The 23050-nt window shown below is 50.1% G+C and overlaps 1 protein-coding gene across 5 annotated transcripts in view; it reads right to left on the reverse strand.

Moving 5' to 3' along the window:
- Positions 1-340: 340 nt before the first annotated feature.
- The window catches only part of GHRHR (growth hormone releasing hormone receptor), a 35925-nt gene continuing 13215 nt past the window's right edge, over positions 341-23050 (reverse strand). Inside the window, exons 2-15 of one of the 5 annotated variants that reach the window (XM_087860938.1) lie at positions 18153-21139; positions 17326-17517; positions 10758-10860; positions 10529-10636; positions 9887-9984; positions 8570-8667; positions 7744-7876; positions 6249-6402; positions 5924-5984; positions 5405-5474; positions 4623-4714; positions 3999-4050; positions 3014-3055; positions 341-1251 (exon numbers count right to left, since the gene is read on the reverse strand). In XM_087860938.1, the coding sequence (XP_087717064.1) occupies positions 1126-1251; positions 3014-3055; positions 3999-4050; positions 4623-4714; positions 5405-5474; positions 5924-5984; positions 6249-6402; positions 7744-7876; positions 8570-8667; positions 9887-9984; positions 10529-10636; positions 10758-10776 (1053 nt within the window). In that variant the 5' untranslated portion in view covers positions 10777-10860; positions 17326-17517; positions 18153-21139 and the 3' untranslated portion in view covers positions 341-1125. Of the gene's footprint in view, positions 1252-3013; positions 3056-3998; positions 4129-4622; positions 4715-5404; positions 5475-5923; positions 5985-6248; positions 6403-7743; positions 7877-8569; positions 8668-9886; positions 9985-10528; positions 10637-10757; positions 10861-12944; positions 14263-17325; positions 17518-18152; positions 22012-23050 lie in introns of those variants that run through there. The other 4 variants (XM_087860935.1, XM_087860936.1, XM_087860937.1 and 1 more) reach the window with 4 other exon arrangements.

Consider the following 23050-nt stretch of genomic DNA (forward strand, 5'->3'; position numbering starts at 1 on the left):
TTTCCAGAAGCCCAAACCCAAAAGGCTAACAGGCCCTGGAAGAGATGCTGACACTCATTAGTTATCAGAGAAATGCAAATTGAAACAACAATGAGATGTCGCTTTACACCCATTTGACTTGCAAACATTAAAAAGCTGGGTAATGCCAAGTGTTGGTGGAGCTGCTGGTGGGAGTGCAGATTTTGCAAGCATTCTGGAACGCAATCTGGCAGTACCTCATCGCAGAAGAAAAGGCATACGTGATGACCTGGCACTTTTGCTCCCGGGTCCGTGTCCCGGAGAAAGGCTCACTTGCACAGGTGCACGAGGGGACAAGCGTGTGATTATTCACCTGAGGCGGCGAAGGGGAGACAGGGCGAGTCAGACGTGGGCGATGACACCAGGTGACACCATATGGCAGTCAAAACAAGAGACCAGATGAGCGCACGGCAACCCGGGCGCGTGTCTTCAAAGCAGAGCGCTGAGGGGAAAATGCTAGAAGCCGGATGAAGCATCTAAGCGACAAAATTTATGTAAATCGTAAGTACAGACACACATAAAATACTACATATTTTGCAAGAACGCACAGAAACACAAATAGTCACGTTAAACACATTGGACTGTTTGCCTGTGGGAGGAGAGGGATGAGGAGATAAAGACAAGAGAGAATACGTTTGAAGAATAAATTACACAAGAGGATTCTCGCGCAGACTAATAACGGGGACGGAACACGACAGAGGAATGATAAAGGCACTTCTGCACCGGAGATCCAAGTCAAGGCTGTAGGATATCCTCCCCTCCCCCCCAGTGCCAGCGCAGGTATTCGCTCAAACTCTATTCATTTACAAGTTTATTGGCTCCTCTGGCCTTGGGCTATGGCCCAGACTCCAGGAGAAGCAACAGGAGAATAGAGACAGAGCAACCCAGGCGGTCAGAGGTAGACACCAGGGACCTAGGGTCAGGTGCAGGTCAGGTGCAGGACAGGGTGAAAGGGTTGTCCCTGGCCAGGGCAGGGCAGGAGCTGGGGCGGAGGCGTGGCCTGAGGGCTCTCTGGGGCGTGGGTCCCTCTTGCTCCTGCAGAGGGTCCTGGGCGCACCGTGGCTGCCCAAGTTCAGGTGTGGGCTCCAGTTGTGTGATGCGGCCAGCCTAGCATACAGACGTCAACACCTTCACCCCGGAGCGGGAAGGCATCGTCCACTTGGTGAGGGCCCTCCGGGCTGGCAGCAGCTCAGGGTCATGGCCATGCCACCGCCGCAAGATCTCGGTCCTCACCTCCGGGGACAAGGGAGAGGATGTTAGGAAGGTCGCACTGCTGCTTCTGTACTCCACCCCGGTGGGACTGAGGGTACAGGGAGAGACCATGCAGGAGAAACAGAGACATGGACTCCTGGGAGAGGAGAAGCCAAGATTGGCCGTAGCCACCGCTAAGTATTACCTCTGGAAGATACTACTTCCTCCTTCCTGTGAGTATTCCTGGCCATTCCCTTTAGCTCTTTTCTCTTTTAGCACTGCCTTTGTGTGAGTCCAGTTAAAGACATTTTCTATGGGTGCTTTCTTCAGTTTCTGACCAACTAACCACACTGCCCTCCCTGAGTGGCTTAGACCGTGTGCTGCTCTGGGATTCAGTCCTGCCCTGCCCACCGAACTGAACTATGGCCACTGGGAACCTGTCCAGAGGATATGACCTAAAGGGAGTAAAGACAGATGTCTAAGGAGCTGTAGATGAGGGGACTGGGATTCCTGTAAGCAGCTGGGTGGGGGAGGGAGAGGGCAGGGGAATCTGAGCTGTCACACCTCCAAGGGGCTGTTGGGGTCAGAGGGAGCTGAGAGGCTGTGACCCACCTGACAGAGCTGAACTTCAGCTGTAGTGAAAGACAAAAGGGAGACAGATTTCTGTTCAACATAAAGGTGAGCTTTCCCACAGGTGCTTAACAACAGAAGAGCTATTTTGAGTAGTAAGCTCCCCGTCACCAGAGGTATGTAACTATCCAGTCTCCAACATGATTTCCCAGGACGGATCCCTTCACAGCTCTCCATGGAAGCCTCTTTCCCAGGTCCCCCCAGCCACAGCCAAGGCTGTTCCTCACCCATGTCAATGTCCACAGGACCCAAGGGCCACTACAAACAGATACTGCAGTCCTGTATTTGCACCCAGACCCCCGATAAGGCTGTGTGAGACTCAGGGTGGCTGGGGTGGGAGTAGTCAGCGGGGTGGGAGCCAGTTAGGGACAGAGGCGGCGGGAGAGGGAGAGCACCATTCCACAGCTGGCAGAGGGCATGTGCACCCAGGACTCTGGCAGATCCGAGCCCACGGCAAATCCATGCCGCCAGAAGGAGCCCGTCACTCTGCCGTGCACACAGCAGCAGGGCCTGGGGGCTAGGACGCTGAGCTAAATTCTCTTCTCTCTCCCACAAAGCAAGTCTGTCCTAAGGGACAGATGCAAGGTGCTTCCTGGGTGGGATGTTTTCATTTTCCTCTCTCTGCCATCTTTCCATACTTCTGCAAGCGTATCGGCACTCTCTAGTCATGGGTGGGTCCTCCTCCGTTTGGTCTGTTCTCTTCATCAGTCCCTCTCTTCCAGGTGTTTTCTCCCAGGATCCCTGGCTCTGTTCTCCATCTTCCCCCCTGTTGCTCCTGACTCTATTTTCCTAGTTCCCTTTATGCTTTCCTGGCTTTTTCTGTTCCTGTCTCTGTTTTCTATCTCTCCCAGAGCTTGTTTATTCCCTCCTCCACTCTCCCTTTTGTTCAGTTTTAGGAGCACAGAGTTGGAGGATCCTTTAAGACCATTCCTGGTCCCAAATGGGTAGTATATATAGTCCAGCCCAGAGGAGGGATGGATAAAGGACATTGACAGGAAGCAATCAGGTTCAGCTTGATCTAGAAGCTCAGGATAGACTAAGCTTCCCAAAGGACCACAGGAGTCAAGGTTTGGCTTGAGTCGGGATTTACAGGGCCTGGGAAGAAGAGAGATGTGACCTTGGTCTGGTGGAAAGGAAGGCTTAATGACTAAGGATAGCCTGGAAAGTGATATACCTCTTGGTTGAGGAAACAGTACAGGATGGCAACGATGAAGCCCTGTGGGGCCAAAGAGAAAGGACCACATCAGAATACTGTGGCCTGGCCATAAGATGTCCACAGTCTTTCTACTATCTTTTCCTCTACCCACCTCGAGGCTGTGGCCTGGGCCAGGTCTTTGGGGAAAGGGAAGGAGGTGCATTCATCTCTTACTATGTGCCAGGCACATTGTCTCGTGGAATCATCATAGCAAGCCTGTTAAGGCTGTACTGTTGATCCTGCTTCTCTGATTTTCTTTATTTCTGCATCCCCCAGTACTGAGCACAGATCCTGGCACATAATAGGCACTCAGTAAATGTTGGATGGACAGGTAAGTAGATGATAGGTGTGTGGGTGGATGACGAATGGATGGATGAATGGATAAGTGGATGCTGGACACATGGGTAGATAGGTGGGTGGATGGATGGTTGGATGGATGGATGGATGGATGGATGGATGGATGGATAGATAGTTGGATAAATGGATGGATGGATGGATGGATGGATGGATAGTTGGATAAATGGATGGATGGATGGATGGATGGATGGATGGATGGATGGATGGATGGATGGATAGTTGGATAAATGGATGGATGGATGGATGGATGGATGGATGGATGGATGGATGGATGGATAGTTGGATAAATGGATGGATGGATGGATGGATGGATGGATGGATGGATGGATGGATGGATAAATGGATGGATGGATGGATGGATGGATGGATGGATGGATGGATGGATAGTTGGATAAATGGATGGATGGATGATGGGTAGATGGATGGGTAAATGGTTGAGTAGATGGGTTCAGGGGAAGTGAACGAATAGAGAGAGAGAGATGGATGAAAGAAAGAATAACCAGCCTAGTAACCCTCAACCTACCATGAACTCTACCAGACCCGTGGGCAGCACCACCTCCCTCCTGCCCAAGGACTCAGTGGGAAGAGTCCCTGTGGGGGCCCTCACCTGGAAGGAGCCCAGTCCCAGCTCCAGGGGGAGGCGGATGCCCAGGCCAGCACTGTCAGGCAGAAAGTTGAAGATGACATAGTGAATTCCAAACAGCGGGATGAGGAGCAGTGTTGATTTAGAGAGACGCCTGCAGGAGAAGACAAGCCCTAGGCACCCGAGACTGGAATCAGAAACTCCCACATGCCCGCTGCTCACTCCCACTTCCCATCAGCTCCCCATACAGATGCTATGCACCAGGTACCCTGGAAAACACCATGCTCCCCAAACACAGTGCGGTACAAGGCAGGGTTTCCTGACTTCGGGACATGGATCTTGCTGTTCTCGCTGCCAAATGCTCAATTTATTCCAGTCAACATCTATACATCAAAGTCTAGTTCAAAGACCACCTCCTCCAGGAAGTCTTCCCTAACCATACCTCACTCCCATCCCCCCACTGGATATTTGGAGCCTGTATCCTCCCCACGTTGTGATCTCCTAGAGCGCAGGGACCAGATCTATTCTCTCTCTGGAAGCTTAGGGAGGAGCACAGTCCAGGGTAGTGAATAAAACAGAACCACACCGACTCCCACTCCAGTTGTGTCCCCAGTGTCCCGAATGCACACGCGTGTGCACACACATTACCAGTACTGAGACTCGGGGTGGAGGCTGCCCTGAGCCGGCTCCAGTTTCCTCAGCAGGATGCGGATAATATTGAGAAAAAGCCCAAAGTTTACCTGGAAATAGAGTGTGGGAAGGTAAAAGGTAAGAGTCAGGAATGGACTGGTGGCCTGGGACGGGGCCTCTGGGGAATTAGGAACCCCAAATCCTTCCAACACAGGGATGTGCAGGAGGAGGGGTGTGTACAGATCATCGCTCTAGAACTTGTATGCTGGAGACTGGGGGCCCCACATGGAGCTCAGGGGCTCACGGTCCCTCTCCTTCTCCAGCCCTGGAATAAAGTGGGAGTCAGGCCTTGTCATCCTGCCTCCAGCACCTCCCAGGGTCTACTCTGACACAAAGTCGGTGTCCCCCGCTTTTGATAAAGTTGGGGGACATGTGCAAATTCCCTGAGGCCACGCACACCAGCCCCCGCTGCCCTGTTTGCAGCATGGGGGGGGGGGGTTCCGCCAGAGCCCTCCTTCCGCTCCCGCACGCCAGCCTCGCTGCAGGGCTATGTGATCTACAGTCAGGCACCGGATTCCTCACAACTCTGAGCTAGAAGCCTGAGTGCTGGTGGAGACTACCCTCCTAGTTTCACCAGTGCGACACTGAGGTCCAGAGAGGGCCTCATGGAGAGGCTGGCAGAGCCGGGCTGAAGAAGCCAGGTGTCCTGACTCCCAGGCTGGAGTCATGTTTCCTGCAGTACAGCCCCCTCGGCCAACCCAGGGAGAATAAAGCAGCCGGCGCTGGCCCCAGGGACTGACCCCCACAGAGAGGACGATGGGCCCTTTGATGATCCACCAGTAAGGGGAGCTGTCATCCAGGTCCCAGCACCTAGGGAGAGGACAGGCCGGGACTGATGGGGGCCACCAAAAATGGCCACCCTCCCTTATTTCCTCTCTCAGCCAATTGGGCCCCCTTCCAAAGGAGCGCATCAATCCATGCTGGGCTTACCCCCATTCTCTCTCTACCCACCTGCTTCTTGCTGGCCCCAAAACCTCCCCTGTTCCAAGTGACCCCTATTTACTGTGTTTCCAACCCCCCACCTCTCCCTGAGCCCAGCACCCCGAGAATCTGAGGCCCCCTCCCACCCCAGGTCCTGCCCCTTCCACGCTGTCCACGATGGACTTCCCATCTTGCGCCCAAGCTGCGAATTCCCTGAAGGCAGGACTGGGGTCTCCTCTGCCTCTCCCCAGCTTGGAGGATCGCCCCACTGCCTGACTGTCCAGCCCACACTCCAGGGGGACCTGGCACCATGGGATGAGGTAGCCACCCAGACTCACGCCACATCCTCGAAGGCCACCTTACAACACACCCACATGCCAGCGAAGAGCAGGGGAAGCCCTGTGGGGGGACAGAGGAGACACAAGTTAGGGGTCTGCATCCTCGGCTCAGAGACCTGCCCCTACCTGCCACCACCACTGCCGGCCACATGGGGCACCAGGAAGGTAGGACCAGGAAGCTGTAGGACTACCAGCTGCTCTCCCTTCCCCCCACCCCCGGGCCTGGGGTCATCATCAGTGAGCTGAAGGGACCTTTGGGTGAGCTCCCTGTGCATTCCCAGCCTTCCCCTAGCCCCATGGTGCCCTCCCCAGCCTTAGTGCTCACCCCAGCCGGCGAGAACCAGCCACCAGAAGGCTCTCCTGGTGCTGGGCGACTTGGAGGCCAAGAGGCAGGTCAGGTACACGGCTTCCACCAACAGCCAGCTGAAGTTGGTCATGGTGGCGAAATGGGAGGTGGCCACAGAGACCTTGCACAGAACCTGTGGGCCGGGGCCTGGCTTCTTCAGAGCTGGACACCCACGGGAGCCCCCACCCCACTCAGGAACCTTCGCCTTGGGCTGCGTGGTAGTACAATGTGGTGGTTAAGAGAGCAGATTTGGGGTCCGGGTTCACATTTAGCATGTGTTAGCTGGGTAACCTCCGAGACCTCGCCTTTTCATCTGTAAAAGGAAACACTTCCAATACCTATCGCATGGCCTCATCATGAGGATTAGATGGAAACGCTGCGTATGAATTTTTACTTTTGGTCAGCCCTTCCTGACCCACGTCCATCCCCAGAACTGTGCATATGGACCCCCCATTCCTTCCTGCAAACATACAGCCCCCTCACCCCGCATTTGCTCATTCACTGCAGCACTCGCTCCTCTGTCGGAGGGAAGAGCACTGCCTCTGAGCTCAGGGAGCCTGAGCTTGGCCCCAGGCCCACTCATGTACAAATGGGACTAAAATGAAAATACACATAGGAAATAAAAGTGGTAATATTTGCAAAGCATTTAGGCCAATGCCGCCACATAAGTGCTCAATACATATCGTTATTACTATTTCTTTCATTTGTTCAAGGTCATTGTTGCCTTGCCCGTCTGTGTATCTGTCCATTTCCAGCACAATTTTAGTGTGCCTGGGGAGTGCGGGGCCTCCACGCTGCCCCCAACCGTCTTTTATTTTCATTCTCCTCTGCTTCTCCCACCTCCCTGGCCCCGTATGACTTCTCTGGTTCTTGGACAGGCTTCATGTTTTCCTGTCTGTGAGAGTCTGTTCACCCTGGTCTCTCCAGTTAACGTGTCCTCCCTCCCGGCCCCCCCTCCCAGCTCCAAAGCTGCCTTCTCCCTGAAGTCCAGCCCTCAACACCCCCTCCCCCACTCTGTGGTCCCATAATCTGGTGCATTCTGTCCCCAGGGCCCCATGGGTGCTTCTTGAGGGAGGGACCCGGCTCTGCCTGGCCGCACACATCCCCACAGGCAGCCACAGACAGGCTGGCGTGTTCGGGGAGGTAGGAAATGCAAAGACTGCAGGGGTGAAGTGTGGGCTAGGTTGGAGTACGGATAAGAACAGAAAGGGGAACGTGGAATACGGGAGATGACATGGATTGGCCCCGCCGTCCGAGAAATGGCACGGGGATTTAGGACCAGACTCCGGAGAGGGGCAGGAAGGGAGAGTGTGTAAGGTGTTAGGGTGTTTCCTGTTCTGTAATTGGCAATTGCATAGCCCCAGGGTCAGCCCACAGGACTGGGCAGGCTGGTGGGGGGTGGGGGCCCTTCTACATCTCTAATGCAGCCTTCCCTCCCCCACCCACCCTGGGGCCCTCCAGCCCCAGCGGTTACAGTGGAGAAGCTGCAGTGGTCTGTGTTCTCCCCGTGGAAGAGGGTGGCGTCCTTCAGGAACACAGCGCCCGCCTTGAGGATAAAGGTGATGAACAGCTGGGTGTGGATGTAGTTCCGGGGACAGTGGAGCCTCCTGGAGGAGCGGGGCGGGAGGAGGGTGAGCATGGTGGGAGGCGAGCTGGACTGACTGGAGTCAGACCGGGCTGCCCTTGGAGCTTCAGGTGTCTGTGCAGGACAGCTGAGCAACCCCTACCCCGGGCTCAGCAGAGGTGAGAGGACAGAGAGGACCAGTCCCTGCCTTTGGGGAGCTCAGAGTCTGGGGACAGAGGCAGAAATGGCAGGGTACCACCCAGGGGAGCCCCCTAGGTGCACAGAGAGATGAGGCACGGCCGCATGAGACAGACAACAGCACAAGCCGTGTGGTGGGGCTCAGACTCTGAAGTTGGGGGGTGCTCAAGAGGGGCAACGGTCAAAGGGTTGGAATAGTCAAGAAGGGTTTCACAGGGGGGAGGCAAAGAGGATTCTTAAAGCAGATGGGAGCTGGGCTTCAACTTCTGACAGATATAAATATATCAAGGACAAAGTAACTGGGCATTCCAAGCAAATAGAGTAAGTTCCATGTGAGCAAAGGTGTAGAGATGGCACTGAGTCCTGGAGTACGAGGGGTGGGAAGGGAACATGCCATGGAAAGGAAAGGAAAAGCCAGGAATGGCTACGGTGCCTAGACCTGGGAACCTCCCAAAGGTCCAAGGAAGGAATCTGGCTTAGTGCTATGGACAATAGGGAGGCAGCGAAGGTTCTCGAGCAGGTGAAGAGGACAGCAAACCTGAGAGCAACCAGGATGGCAATGGCCACAAAGAGGGCCACGACGGAGATGCTATGGCCCAGCGTGTAGATAATCTTCACCGTGGAGAAGTAGGATTTCTGGAAGGGTAGAGACGGAGAAAGCCTCAGCGGCTGCACTTTTAGAAAAGGGGAAGCTTGATGACCGAGCAGGTGAAGGCTCTCAGTTCTACCCCAGAACGCCCCATCTGGGGGCAGGGGCGCCCGTGGGAACCATGGCAAGCTCCCTCATGAACAGAAGTGTTTGCTTACAGCCTGTTTTGCACCTGACCTGTTGGTGGGCGGTGGCGGGGGGTTGGGGGAGAAGGGGAGGGTAGAGGGAGACGATTGACTCTTACTGTTCCTGGGGCGCAACAGGCAGCAGAGAAACCACAGCTTCCTTCATTCATTGGCCTATTTTGTCATTCATTGAGGAATGACAAAAGCTCATGGGTATTAAGGAGGGCACGTATTGCAATGAGCACCCGGTGTTATAGGCAAATAATGAATCATGGAACACTACATTGAAAACTAATGAAATACTGTATGGTGACTAATATAACATTAAAAACAAAAAAGCTCACAAGGAAATGGGGCTTGTTTATTGACAACCTACTTCCTCACCATCTTGGGCACCCAACATCCCCCAAAGAAAGGGGGCAGCCAATGACAGCCACAGGGAAAAGTTCTTTCTATGACCAAGTATTTGTATCCATCAAAGTCCAGCCTGGACACCCCACCCCCACCCCCAAGATGGAGATGGAGGATGTAGCCCGAGGGAGGGGATTGAGGACCCCTGATGCAGGCAATCACCACCTGTGTCTGTCTTTTCATCTGAAAAATGGTCAGACTCATGCCTTCCCTTGCAGGGCTGTGGGGAAAGAGATATGGGACCGGGGGTATGGAAGCACCTTGCAAAGGCCCTGCTCAATTCAGAAGTGTGGGGTATGCACACCACTCCACAGACTGAGGACCAGAGAAGGGAAGGAGCTTGCCCAGGACCACTAGGAGCCTCTGTTTCCCTGGAACCACTCAAAGCTCCTGTCCTGGAGGCCTGGGCACAGAGAGGGCAGCCGGCACATCTCCCACCCTGCCTCTGCCTCCCCTCTTTCCCTCACCATGGCTCATGCATCACCCTTGAGCAATTAGCAAAAGAATGGGGCCCTCTCTCTTCCAGACACTGCCATCTTCTGGAAACTTCTGCAATTAATATTCCAACCTGCTAGCTACAATGGAAATAGTAGCCCCTCCAGTTGTGCAGTCTACCATCCCTACAAACATCCATGGTGACCCTTCCTCCAAGATACCAGGAGCCTCTTACCTCCTCCGTCAGCAGCTCTAGGGGCACAGGGCAGGCCACAGGGTAAGGTGGGAAGGGCTCAGACCAGCCTGTGATAGTGCAATCCCGCTTCACGGCCCCTGGGAGGAATGCAGAGATGGGGACAGAGAATGGGTGATAGCTCCTTCTCTCTTTCCAGGATGGGTGGGGGAGCTGTTGACCATCCCGTGGTCCTGGCAGGGTCTGTAGACAGCTCCTCTCAATGACAGAGAGGGGTGTTCCTCCCTCCAGAGGCCTGGGTTCCAGGTCCAGCCCTTCCTCACTGCCCCCACGAGGGGGCTGGTAGCGTGTGAACCGTCAGATGGGCTCTGCTCCCCTCCACTCCATAGGCAGCCCTCCTGCTGACACCCACAGAACATTCACTTGGGGTCAGGCCCTGGGTCCGGCACGTCCATGCTCTGCTCACCAATCCTCACCCCCTATGAGGTTAAAGTTCTTGTTTTCCCCAGGTCACAAGCCAGGAAGCTGAGGGTCGGGAGGTTGAGTGACTTGCCCAAGGGCACACGGGAAGATGGGAAGTTGGTGTTCAAATCCAGATCTACTGCCCCCAAAGCCAGGGTGCGCCTGCGGTATTCTAGCCTCACCAGATGAAACCACATCCTCTCCCCACTTACCACCACTTACCTGGCTCTGAGCTGAAGTGAGAGAAGAAATCGGGGCAAGAGAGAGTCACCCACTCGCCAGAGCCTGCCATCGGCCAGCACAGCAGCCCATCCCATGTCATCGGGCAGCCTGCATAGAGAGACGGGAGCAGAGCAGACACAGGGGGACAGGCTCCTCCGCGTTCGGAGTGATGAGGCTAGAGGAGGTAGATGAATCGAGAAGCCACCCCTTCCCTCCCAAGCAGCCGTACCCAGGGTGGTGTTGGACATCCCTTCTGCTGCTTGCAGACACGACCTCTCATCCTCTCTCAGTTGGGCGATGAAGTCACATTCCGGGTGCACGTGGCCAGATACCTGCGGGAAGGAGGTAAGTGGATAGGCCAAGCCGATCGGCTGCTCCTTCTGGGTTCTCTGGTCCCAGAGACCTTAGGACAGAGACAAAGCCTGAAGCATTTCTGTGCCCCTGCTCCTAAGCACAGGGCCTGGCTCACGGCACTGACAAGGGCACTTGGTGGAGGAGGGAAAGGAAGAAGGGAGGAAGGAAGTGGAGAGGGAGGAAGGGGGGAGGGAGGAAGGAAAGAAAGGTGGACACTTGGACAGATGCTTTCCAATTTCATCTCATGGGAGTAAGTTCTGAAACACATTGAACACAAGTCTTTGGAAGATCTGGAGCTGGCTGAGCCCAGGACTCATCTGTGTGGGGCTCTTCCTCCATCCCTGCTCTCCTCCCCCCATTCTGCACTCCTGCTCCCTGGATGCAATTCTACACAAAGTACCTTGGTAGGTGGAACAATGCCCCCTGTATACACAACATCTACATCCTAATCCCTGAAAACTGAATAGCCACCCAGCAGAGCCAAAGGAATTTTGCAGCTGGGATTAAGTTAATGATCTTTTGATGGGGAGATTATCCTGGATTATCTGGGTGGACAGGAGGTCCTTATAAGAGGGTGGCAAGAATGTCAGAGCCAGATAAGGAGATGTGAAGGAGGCAGAGGGGAGGGGGCGGGGGGGGGAATGGTGAGGGGGAGCTGAGAGAGCATGCATGGATACGGTGGGGTGCACACAGAAGAGAGGAAGAAGACTCCCTCACTGCAGAAGGGAAAGCAGTAGAAGTTCTTGTATGGCAAAAAAAAAAGGGGGGGGGCAGGGGAGGGACAAGACAGGTGAAGAAGAGTGGGAGACACAGGCTTCCAGGTATGGAATGAATAAGGTGCAGGGAGGAAAAGTGCAGCGCAAGGAATAAAGTCGGTAGTACTGTAATAGCGCTGTATGGGGACAGGTGGGAGCTACACTTGCGGAGAGCACAGCATGACATATAGTCAAATCACTACGCGGTATCCCTGAAACTAATGTAACAAGGTGTGTCAACTGTACTGAAATTACAAAAAAAAAAAAAAAAGAAGTTACCTACGCCCAGCCTTTGACAAATCAGATCCCACTCAATGCACAGCAGCCCCGGAGAGAAGATATGATCTCCTTCTTCACAAAAGAGTCAAGTGAGGCTCAGGAAGGGTGGGGGACTTGCCCAGGCCACATAACCAGCTCCCGGTGCTGGGGTTCCAGCCCAGGGCTCTGCCCCCGGGGGCAGGTGCGGCACGGTGCTTGGGAGGCATGGCGGCCCCTGCACACAGATGTGCACACACGCACCGCAGAGCGAGAAGGGGACCTCAGTCCACATGCACCGAGCTTCCCACCCAGTACCTTGTTGTCCTGGCCTGGTCCCTGTGTCCCTTGAGCTAACTCCTGGAAAACATGCTGGGAAATCGCAGCTCATTCAGGGTGGGCCCCTGACCCCTGACCGGCACCTCACTCTCCAGCACGTCAGTTTGCCAAAAGCTCCTCCAGCCCCCCCCCCCCAGCACATCAAGAGAGAAACAGTCCCCCCAGTGCGGGAGGGGAGTGGCTGTCCTCCACTTCCTGCGCAGGCCCACCTGGCCCCTGGAAACACCCTCTTAAAAGGCAGCAACCTAAGGAGGGTGTGGCTCCTGGTGTGCTGGGGATTAGGGAGGGGTCTGGAGATTCTGTGGAAGAATTAGAGACCTGTAGCTCAGAGAGGACTTGGGAGACAGGAGCCGAGCCGGAGAGGCCCTAACTGCCTCCCCCGGAGGGTCCTGACAGGGCCTGGAAGGCAGCAACAGGGAGGCTAACTCAGCTTAGCCGGGTTTTCCTAGTCAGAGCTACCCAGAGCCAAGCAGCTGCAAGGGGAAGGGGAGGGGAGGGAGGGAAGAAGGGGGGAAGAGGAAAGGGGAAGCGGAGGGGAGGGGGCAGGGGTTCTCTGAGCCATGGCCAGTAACCTGCTTAGTAGGAAGAAACTCCTGGGCTGGGGAAGAGCAGCGGGGACCCCACCAGGCTCCAGCTGGACCCCCATATAGCTCCGCGGCTCCCGGCTCCGGAGCCCAGCAGGCGAGGCGGGAGGGTCTGTGTGGGCTACTCACAACTGGCAATGGGCTCAGCAAGCAGAGAATGCAGGCACCCCACGCCCTGCTGTCCATGGTGGGGCTCAGAGGTGGCTCCCTCAGTCAGCGACCTAGTCTGTCCTCCTTGTGAGCCTGGACCCTCTTCCCTCCCCACGGCCCCCTGCTGCTGCGGCTTCCACCTGCTTCTGCCTCCCCTACTCTGGCGGCTGTTTACATAGGCAGGAGCCAGCAAAGGGGATAGAACCAGCTAAATATTCACAGGCTTGCAGGACACCGTGCCCAGCTCAGCCCCGGTCCTGAAGTGGGCCTCCGTGTCCCCAACAGGGAGGGGCTGAGCACCCCTCCCCCTTCCACTGTGTCTGTAAGTCTGCCTGTGTGCCTGTCCTGACAGCAAGGGCCCAGAGAGGTGATAGCCACAGGACACTTCTTGCCCTACCAGGTCATTATTCTTTATCGTTTCCTTCTCTGAGCTCCGCCTTCTGCTGGCCCACAGTGGAGAGAGGCCCCCCAGATGAAGGAGACTCAGAGAAGAAGACCTGGATCCGCCATCACGGAGCCCCCAGTTTGATTGGTGACCCGAGCTTCCTCCACAGGGCTGCAGGGTGAGCCCAGGGCTGTGGGGACACAGCGGGGATGGGGGTAGGCTGTCAGTGGGGGTTGCAGAGTAGGGATGACCTCAGAAAAAGAAGCGAGATCACAAAGCTCCCACGTGGGCTGGCCCAAAGGAGTCCTATCAGCAGGACCCCGCTACTTTTCCTGCAAGGACGCCAGCCTGTAAGGCAAGGTGGGGTCTGCAGGCATCAGGTTCTGGACTTCACACGGGGGCTTGTCAGAGTCCCTAGAAATCTTCATGGCAGCAGAGGGAAATGAGCCTGACTGGGAGGTTTGCAAGGGGACTCACAGAGCTAGACCACCCTGAACACAGCAAGACGACTGTTACCAATAGCGACAACTAGAGGACTTACCATAGCTGCTCAAATGATTTTGAACATCTGTTACCTGGTCATTTTTCTTATGGCTTTAGACTTTAAAATATGGAACCCCAATTGGCCAAGCTAAAGACAGTGTTCTAAGTCCCACTGGCTCTCGCACAGCCTTTGGGGATTTGGAAGCACACGGTATCTTCCGGGGCCCTGGATGCCGCTGTCCCTGGTCGGTCCTGACGTGTGTGTGTGCAGGTCTGCATCCCCAGAGCTTGCCGGGCAGGATGCTGGTGACAACAGGCATGTTTACAGCCTGAGATGAATCATGAATGATGAAGGCTCCTCACCCCCGCCTCGTGGAGAGTGAGGAATCATTTTACATCCACAGGGCTTTATTTTTCCATTTGTATTCATCACCGACAGCGTTGAAGAAAAATATTTTGAAAAGAAAACAGGAACCACCCCAAGCCCCAGACCCCCTTCCCTTGCCCAAATGTTTTCCTACGCTTTGCCCGTAAAAACAGTGCAGACAGGCGGCACTCACAAGTGGGAGAGAAGAGCACAGAGAAGGTGTAATTTAAAGGGAAAGCTAGAACCTTCCACCCATCAGCTACAAATAAGCAACAGCCCAAGGATACATACTACAGTGAATCACTGTTGGTAATTAGTGCCAATGTCATTAGCATGGATGATGGTTAATAATTGATATTGACACTTAATAATAATTATTATCTAAATGAGTACCTCTTCACAGGGAGCGATTTCATCCCCCAGGGAATATTTGGTGATGCCTAGAGACAGTTGTCAGTATTGCAGCCAGGGGTCAAGGGTGGCAAGGCGCTACTGGCGTATAACGGATTGAAACCAGAGTTGTTATTGAACACCCTCGGGGCACGGGACGGCCCCCCGCAACCCCAGAAAGAACTGTCCGGTTTAAAAGGTCAATGGAACTAAAGTTGAGAAACCCTGATCCAAGGAGTCTCCAGGCCCATGGTCTTTCCAAATAGACCAAGGTCACTGAACACTCCTCTCTAACTTCCTCTGTATCTACTCAAGTTCACCTTCTGCCTCTGGCCAGCCGTGTGACCTTGGACATTACGGAACTTTTTTGAGCCCCAGTTTTCTGGCTTGCCAGGATAAGTAGACAAGAACAGGCGTATAAATTACCTTACAGAGGGCCTAGCTCACAGTGGACAGTCACGAATGGCAGCGTGTAATAAGGACGGACTGTCAGCGAGTAAGGTTAGAACAATCAGTTCTTTGTATGGTAAGAATAAGCTTAGCTCTCTAGCTCACGTTTACGAAATATAGCTTCTACCAGGTTTAAAGACGTTACGTTAAAAAAAAAAAAAAGGTGTTTTTTTTTCCAGAAGGGAAATTATTTTTTGACACCTCAGAAGAATGGAGACTTCCTTATAGAAAAAAATAAAAGCCATGAAGAAAAGATTAATAAGTTTGACCACATCTACATTAAAAAAAAAAAAGTATGTTCAAGAAAGGACACCACAGATAAAACGACAAGCAAGCTACACACCTAAAGAAATGTTTGTGACCAATAATGACAAATAAAGAGATAATATCAAAAACATTTTTTTAAAAAATACCTACAAAACCAACCATAAAGAGAAAAACCACCCAAAAGAAAAGTGAGCAAAGATACAAGCAGGCAAGTCAGAAAATAAGCAAGATGTAGGGCCAATAAACAGATGAGGGGGTGCTCAACATGACTCACGCTCAAGAAAATGAAAATGAAACTAATCATGAGCTACCCTTTTCCACCTATCACATCGCCTAAAATGTTAACATCTAAAAATATGAGACATGGAAAATAACGTGAGGAAATGATACTTTTCGACTTTGCAGATGATACTTTCCGACTTTGAAAAGCAACTTGATATGATCTTTGCAATGTATATACATGAACATACTCAAAAGCCAGAAGCTCCATTTCTGAGTATTTGCCCCAGAGAAAAGTATTATGTAGTAAAAACCAGAGAACAACCCAAAAGTCCAAGGATCACAAAATAGCTAAATAAAATGTGATATGTTCATACAGTGGAATACTACGGAGCATACCATTAAATACTATTAAAATACTATTATAAAGGGTGAACTAAATCTATTTGTATTAACATGGAGAGTTTTTTTTTTTAAATATATTTGAGGAACTTCTGCTTCCAGCCAAGACAAAGTAGTAGGACTGATGTACCCTCTTCCTGCCTTAATGACAGGAAATCCAAACGAAATATACAAAATTGTGGGTTTTAACAGGTGAAGAAAAAAAGCACCCAGGATCATCTCGATTGATGCAGAAAAAGCAGGTGACCGATTTGAACACCCTTTCAAGACAGAAACACTTAACATGCTCAGAGTAGTAGGGCACTTCCCCAACATGATAAAGGCCATAAACGAAACACCCACAGTGGACACCACGCTCAGTGACGAAGATGGAGAGCTTTTTCCCTAAGATGAGGAACAAGACAGGTGTCTGCTTTCGCCACTTCTGTTCAGTATAGTATTAGAAGTTCTAGCCAGAATAATGAGGCAAGAAAAGAAATGAAAGCACCCAAACTGGAAAGGAAAAAATAAAATTATCTGTTTGCAGATGATCTTATTTGCAGAAAACTCTAAAGAATACACACACACACAAACACACACACACAAACTATTAAGGTTAATAAACAGATTCAACAAAATTGCAGGATACAAAATGGACATGCAAAAATCTATCTGTTGTTCCTTTTATACACTAAAAAATAAACAATCTGTAAAGAAAATTAAGAAAACCATTCCATTCATTTACAATAGCATCAAAAAGAATAAAACGCTTTAGAATGAATTTAACCAAGGAGGTAGCTTTTACTAAAAGAAAACCCCAAAACTACAAAACATTACTGAAGAAATTAAAGATCTAAAGAAAGGAAAATACGTCTCAGTTCATGGATTGGAAGACTTAATTTGTTAAGATGCCAATACTGTCCAAAGTAATACACAGATTCAATGAAACCCTTATAAAAATCTCAGTGGCATTTTTTTCAGAAATAGAAAAATTATGTTAAAATTCATATGGAATTTCAGGGGACCCTGAAAAGTCAAAACAATATTTCTGGGGGACAATATTAGAGACCTCACCTTTCCTAATTTCAAAACTTACTGCAAAGCTATGGTAATCAAAACAATATGGTGCTGGCAAAAATATACACATATAAACCAATGGAACAGAAGAGAGAGCCCAGGAATAACCTCTCCTTGGTATGGTCTATTGGTTTTGGCAATCCTGCCAAGACCATTCAATGGGGAAAGTACAATCTTTTCTACAAACGCTGCTGGGAAAACTAGCTATCCACATGCAAAACATGAAGTTGGACCCTTACCCAAACCATATCCAAAAATTAACTCCAATAGATAAAGACCTAAATTTAAGAGCAAAGAGTATAAAACTCTTAGTGGAAGACAGAAGGGAAAATCTTCATTACCTTGGATTTCACAATGATCTCTTAAATATGACTCTTTGGGGCGCCTGGGTGGCGCAGTCGTTAAGCGTCTGCCTTCGGCTCAGGGCGTGATCCAGGCGTTCTAGGATCGAGCCCCACATCGGGCTCCGCTGGGAGCCTGCTTCTTCCTCTCCCACTCCCTCCTGCTTGTGTTCCCTCTCTCGCTGGCTGTCTCTGTCACATAAATAAAATAAAATCTTTAAAAAAAATGACTCTAAAAGCACAGGGAACAAAAGAAAAGTAGATAAATGGGATGTCTCTAAAAGTAAAAACTTTTGTGCAGCAAAGGGCACCATCAAAAGAATGAAAAAAACCCACAGAATGGGAGAAAATATCTCCAAGTCCTATATCTGATAAAGAACTAATAGTGAAAAAATTTAAAAATTCTTACAACTAAGCAACAAAAAAATAAACAGCCCAATTCGAAAACGGGCAAGAGACTTGAATAGACATGTTTCAAAGATGCTAGACGCATCAAATAGTAGAAGCTCAGCCTCATTAATCATTCAGGAAATACACGTCACAACCGCGGTGGCGTAGAACTTCACAGCCACGGGAGGGCTATTATTTTAAATAACAGAAAATAACACCTGTCGATGAGGCTGTGGAGAGATGGGTCTTCGGGCACTACTGGTGGGAATGCAAAACGGTCCATCTGCTGTGGGAGACAGTTTGGCAGTTTCTCAAAACGCGAAACAATTTTTAAAAAGGGGGTTAAACCATTCTACTCCTAAGCATATATACAGAAGAATTGACAGCAGGGACTTCAACAATGCTTGTAGACCAAGGCTCATCAGGGCATTATTCACCATTATTCACCATGGCCAAAGGTGGAAACAACCCAAGGGTCCATCGACAGATGAATGGAGGAACACGATGTGGCACACGCCTGCAATGCAATATTCCTCAGCCATACGAAGGAATGAAGTCGTGGCATATGCTCCAACGTGAAGGATCCTTGAACATATTCTGCCAAGTGAAAGGAGCCAGACATAGAAAGACACAGACTGCATAATTCCACTTAGATGAGAGATCTAGGGGAGTCAAGTGCATAGACACAGAACATAGAATAGAGGTAACCAGGTCCGGGGCAATGGGGGGAACGGGGAGCTGTTACTCAATGGGCACAGAGTTTCTGTTTGGGATGATGAACAATTCTGGAAATAAATAGTAATGCTGGCTGCACAACACTGTGAATACCTAATACTTCGGTGCTTTAGCCGCAGAATTGTACACCATTCAGGCCAGAGTGGTAAGTTTTACGTTATGTCTACTTTACCACGATTTTTAAAATGAAAAAAAATTTTGATTAATTAAAGCAAAAGTAATCGTAATATACTGTAGGATCTATGGTATATAGAGAAGTAAAAATATGCAAACGAGCAAAAATGAAAGTAGAAGAAAACCGAAGTGTATGTTTGTACAGTTTCTACGCTGTGCGAAGCAGCATAATGTAGTTTGAGGGTAAACTGTAGTAAGTTAAAGATGTGACCGGAAATCCTTGAGCTCCCACATCAAACAATAAAATGAAGGGGCGGTTCATCAGCCAATACCAGAGATAAAATCGATCGTATAAAAACTGGTTAATCAAAAAACAGAAGAAGAAGAAAAGCGAAGGAAGCAAAATGAAAGAGCAGATAGGACAAATGAAGAGAACACAGCAGAACTGAAGATGTAAATTCAACAACATGAATAAATAAATTAAATGTAAGTGGACTGATCACCGTAATTAAAGAGATCATCAGATCGGGAGAAAAATGAAGACCCAGCTACATACTACCTGCAAGAAACTCACTGTATTTTAAAATAAGCTCCACGCCCAGCATGAAACCCAACGTGAGGCTCGAACTCACGACCCTGAGATCAAGAGTTCAGGCTCCACCGACTGAACCAGCCGGGTGCCCCAAGAAACTCATTTTAGAGGCCCCTGGGTGACTCAGTTGGTTAAGCGTCTGTCTTCAGCTCAGGTCATGACCCCAGGGTCCTGGGATCGAGTCCCACGTCAGGCTCCTTACTCCGCAGAGGTAGCCTGTTTCTCCCTCTGCCTGCTGCTCCCCCTGCTTGGGCACTCTCTCTCTGACAAATGAATAAATAAAATCTAAAAAAAAAAAAAAAGAAGAAGAAGAAAAAGAAAAAGAAGCTCATTTTAATATAAAGCCCAGATAGTTTAAAAGGTCAGCAATGGAAACCACAAACGACATATGTATTAGGATGGCTGAAATTTAAAAACTGACAAAACTAAGTGCAGTCAAAGATCCAGAACAACTGGAACTTTGGCATGTTGCCAGTGAGAATGCAAAATAGTACAACCACTTAGAAAAACAGCTTAGCAGTTTCTTTTAAAGTTAAGCATACACTTAGCATCAATCCTACTCTAGCTATTTATCCAGATGAATTGAACACTTCTGTCCACCTGTATACAAATGTGGATTGCACCTTATTCATAATCACCCAAAACTGGAAAAGACCCAGATGTCCTTCAACAGATGTTGGTAAACAAACTATAGTCCATTCACACAATAGGAAATTACTCATCAACAAAATGGGACAGCCTATTGGTTCATGCAACAATGTGGCTGAATCGTAAATCTACTTTAGTGGGTGAAAGAAAGAAACCAAACCCAAAAGGCTACACACTCTATCACTCCATTTACATGCCATACTAGGGAAGAGAAACTATAGAGTCAGAAAGCAGATCTAATTCCCAAGGCTTGGGGGTCAGAGAAGAGTCTGATTACAGAGGGGCAGCATGAGGGAATTTGGGGGGATCAAGGAAATGTCTAGTATAATAATGTGGGCTATATGATTCCAGGCATGTCAGAACCCACAGAACTGTACATCTCAAGGAATGAATTTTACTACAGGCAATTCTTTTTAAAAAAAATCTGCCAGGATGGGGGCGCCTGGATGGTTTAGTCGGTTAAGCATCTGACTCTTGGTCTCAGCTCAGGTCTTGATCTCAGCATTGTGAGTTCAAGCCCCATGTAGGTGTGGAGCCTACTTAAAAAATCAGCCAGGATGTCGGGGGTATTCAAGATCTCATGCAGACTGGGGCGCCTGGGTGGCGCAGTCGTTAAGCGTCTGCCTTCGGCTCAGGGCGTGATCCCAGTGTTCTGGGATTGAGCCCCACATCAGGCTCCTCCGCTAGGAGCCTGCTTCTTCCTCTCCCACTCCCCCTGCTTGTGTTCCCTCTCTCGCTGGCTATCTCTATCTCTGTCGAATAAATAAATAAAATCTTAAAAAAAAAAAGATGTCATGCAGACTGTGACAAATGAATCTGACTGTATTACAAATATACGACAACCACACTCCAGGGAGTGGGAAAGAAAGGGGTTGACCTCAGTGTTTTGCCTGGATATCGTGCGGCTAAAGATAAAAAGAACTGTACGCAAATTCTCTACTGTATTTGGTAAATTTGTTTTTCACAAAGGTATGAATTAACAATCCTGAACATATATTGCATGCATAGTAGGGTGGAACAAATTAGAAAATAAAGTGTAGCTAATGGCATCTAGATAAAGATATTGCAGTTAAGGAAAGCCAGAGAAGTTACCGATAAGTAAAGAAACAATGCCTGAATGAATACACAGTGCTCCACAGACCTGGAGTCACGGGTACTGGGATAAAATCATGTTTTCCTTGAAGAGATCGATATAGAGAGATAGGAACAAAGGTAGGCATGTAGATGGGTGGATACGTACATACGTGTACATATGCACATACATGGGTGAGTACATGTTTATGTATCTTCTAGCTCTGTCCAGTGAGAGGGCCAAGTGTCATCCTGTATCGGATCCTGGAACAGAAAAAGGACATCAATGGAATGTGAATAAAGTCTACAGTTTAGTGATGGTATTGTATTAATGTTAATTTCTTATTTTCGATACTTGCACCACGGTTATATGTTAAAATTAGAGGAACTCTCTGCACTACATTTGCAATTGTCCTGGATGCCTAAAATTATTTTTTTAATATGAAGTTAAAAAGAGACATAGTTAAATCAAGAAAATGCAAAGGTTGGGCACCTAGATGGCTCAGCCAGTGAAGTGTCTGCCTTTGGCTCAGGTCATGATCCCAGGGTCCTGGGATCGAGTCCCACCTCGGGCTCCCCACTTGATGGGGAGTCTGCTTCTCCCTCTACCCCTCTCCCCTACTTGTGCTCTTTCTCTCTCTCTCACTCTCTCTCTCTCTCAAATAAATAAATAAATCTTAAAAAAAAAAAAGAAGAAGAAGAAGAAATTTACTGGCGCCTGGGTGGCTCAGTCAGTTAAGCGCTGACTCTTGATTTCTGCTCGGTTCATGACCTTTGAGTCTTGGGATCGAGTCCTGCATTGGGCTCCCTGCTCAGCAGGGAGTCTACATCTTCCTTTCCCTCTGCCCCTTCCCCCTGCTCATGCTCTCTCTTGCTCTCTCTCAAATAAATACATAAAATCTTTTAAAAAAGAAAAGAAAAGGCAAGCCGCTACATGGGAGAAAATATTTCTGAAATATATATCTTATAAAGAACTCACACCTAGGGTGTACAAAGAATTCCCACCACTTAAGAGAAAACAACCAGATCTTCAAAGAATGGTTAGGATTTGAACCATCACATGAATGACAAGCAAGCACCTTTAAAGATGTCGGACAGCCTCAGCCGTTACGGAAACCCACGTTTCACCACGGGCTCCACTACACGCCCGCTAGAACAACAAGTAAGGAAACTGACAGTGTGAGCTCGGGCAAGGCTGTGGAGCACCTGCGGCTCCCAGACATCGCCAGCAGGAATGTGCAATGGTACAGCCTCTCTGGAAAAGAACTTGGCAGTTGCATATAAAGTTAAACATACACTTATATGATCCAATAATCTTACTTCAAAGTATTTATCCACAAGAAACAAAAACATATGTTCACACAAAGGCTTGAACCCAAATGTTCATAGGTTCATACGAATGGAATGTGGGGAGTAGTCAAAAGGAACATTGCCTTACCTCTGGTATACTAGTGTTTACGAAAATGCGGGAGGGGGCACTACTTATACAATTAAAACTAAATTTAAAAGGTCACGTACCTAGTGTTTTGGGGTTTTTTTGGTCACCTATTAGGTCTGTCTGCCCCGCAAGCAGGTGGGCTCCTTGAGGGCAGGGGCGGATGGGGTCTTCTGGAGAGCCCCTCTGGCCTGCAGCACAAGGCTCAGATACAGAGCGGCAGAGACTTATCCGTCCCTCCTGTCTGGTGCCCTCTGGTGGTCATGCTGAGCAACCATGGCCTCTTCTGATGCCAGGGGGCCGGGCTGGGCTGGAATGTCTCAGGGTGGCTCTGGGCATGCCCATAGCTGAGGCTGGGTCTTGTAGCTGATGGATGGGCCTCAGGGACCAGCTGTTTTTGGATATGTGGCCCCGATCTGCTTTCTGGGGTGGGCCAAGGGCAGAGGGTATCAGAGCAAAGCCAGAGTGAGCCCTATCCCTGCCTGAGTTTTGGAGCCTTTCCCCTGTGCCCTTCCCTCAGGGACAGAAACAATCGAGCACGGGAGCTAAGATCCTGGGGCCTCAGAATGGATCCCTTTAGACAGAAGCCCCCATCCTCGGCCCTCTGAGAGGGGACTTGACCTAACTGGAGCTCTGCAGGGACTCTGCTGCCTGAAGCCATCAGATGCTCTCACTCAGACCCATGACCCAGCTCTGCATGGGGCCAGAGTCAGAGCTCAGCCTGAGATCTCTTTGGGGTC

The sequence above is a fragment of the Ursus americanus genome, chromosome 3 (assembly GCF_024610735.1).
Source record: "Ursus americanus isolate L20-20 chromosome 3, mUrsAme1.1.p, whole genome shotgun sequence".
Taxonomy (NCBI): domain Eukaryota; kingdom Metazoa; phylum Chordata; class Mammalia; order Carnivora; family Ursidae; genus Ursus; species Ursus americanus.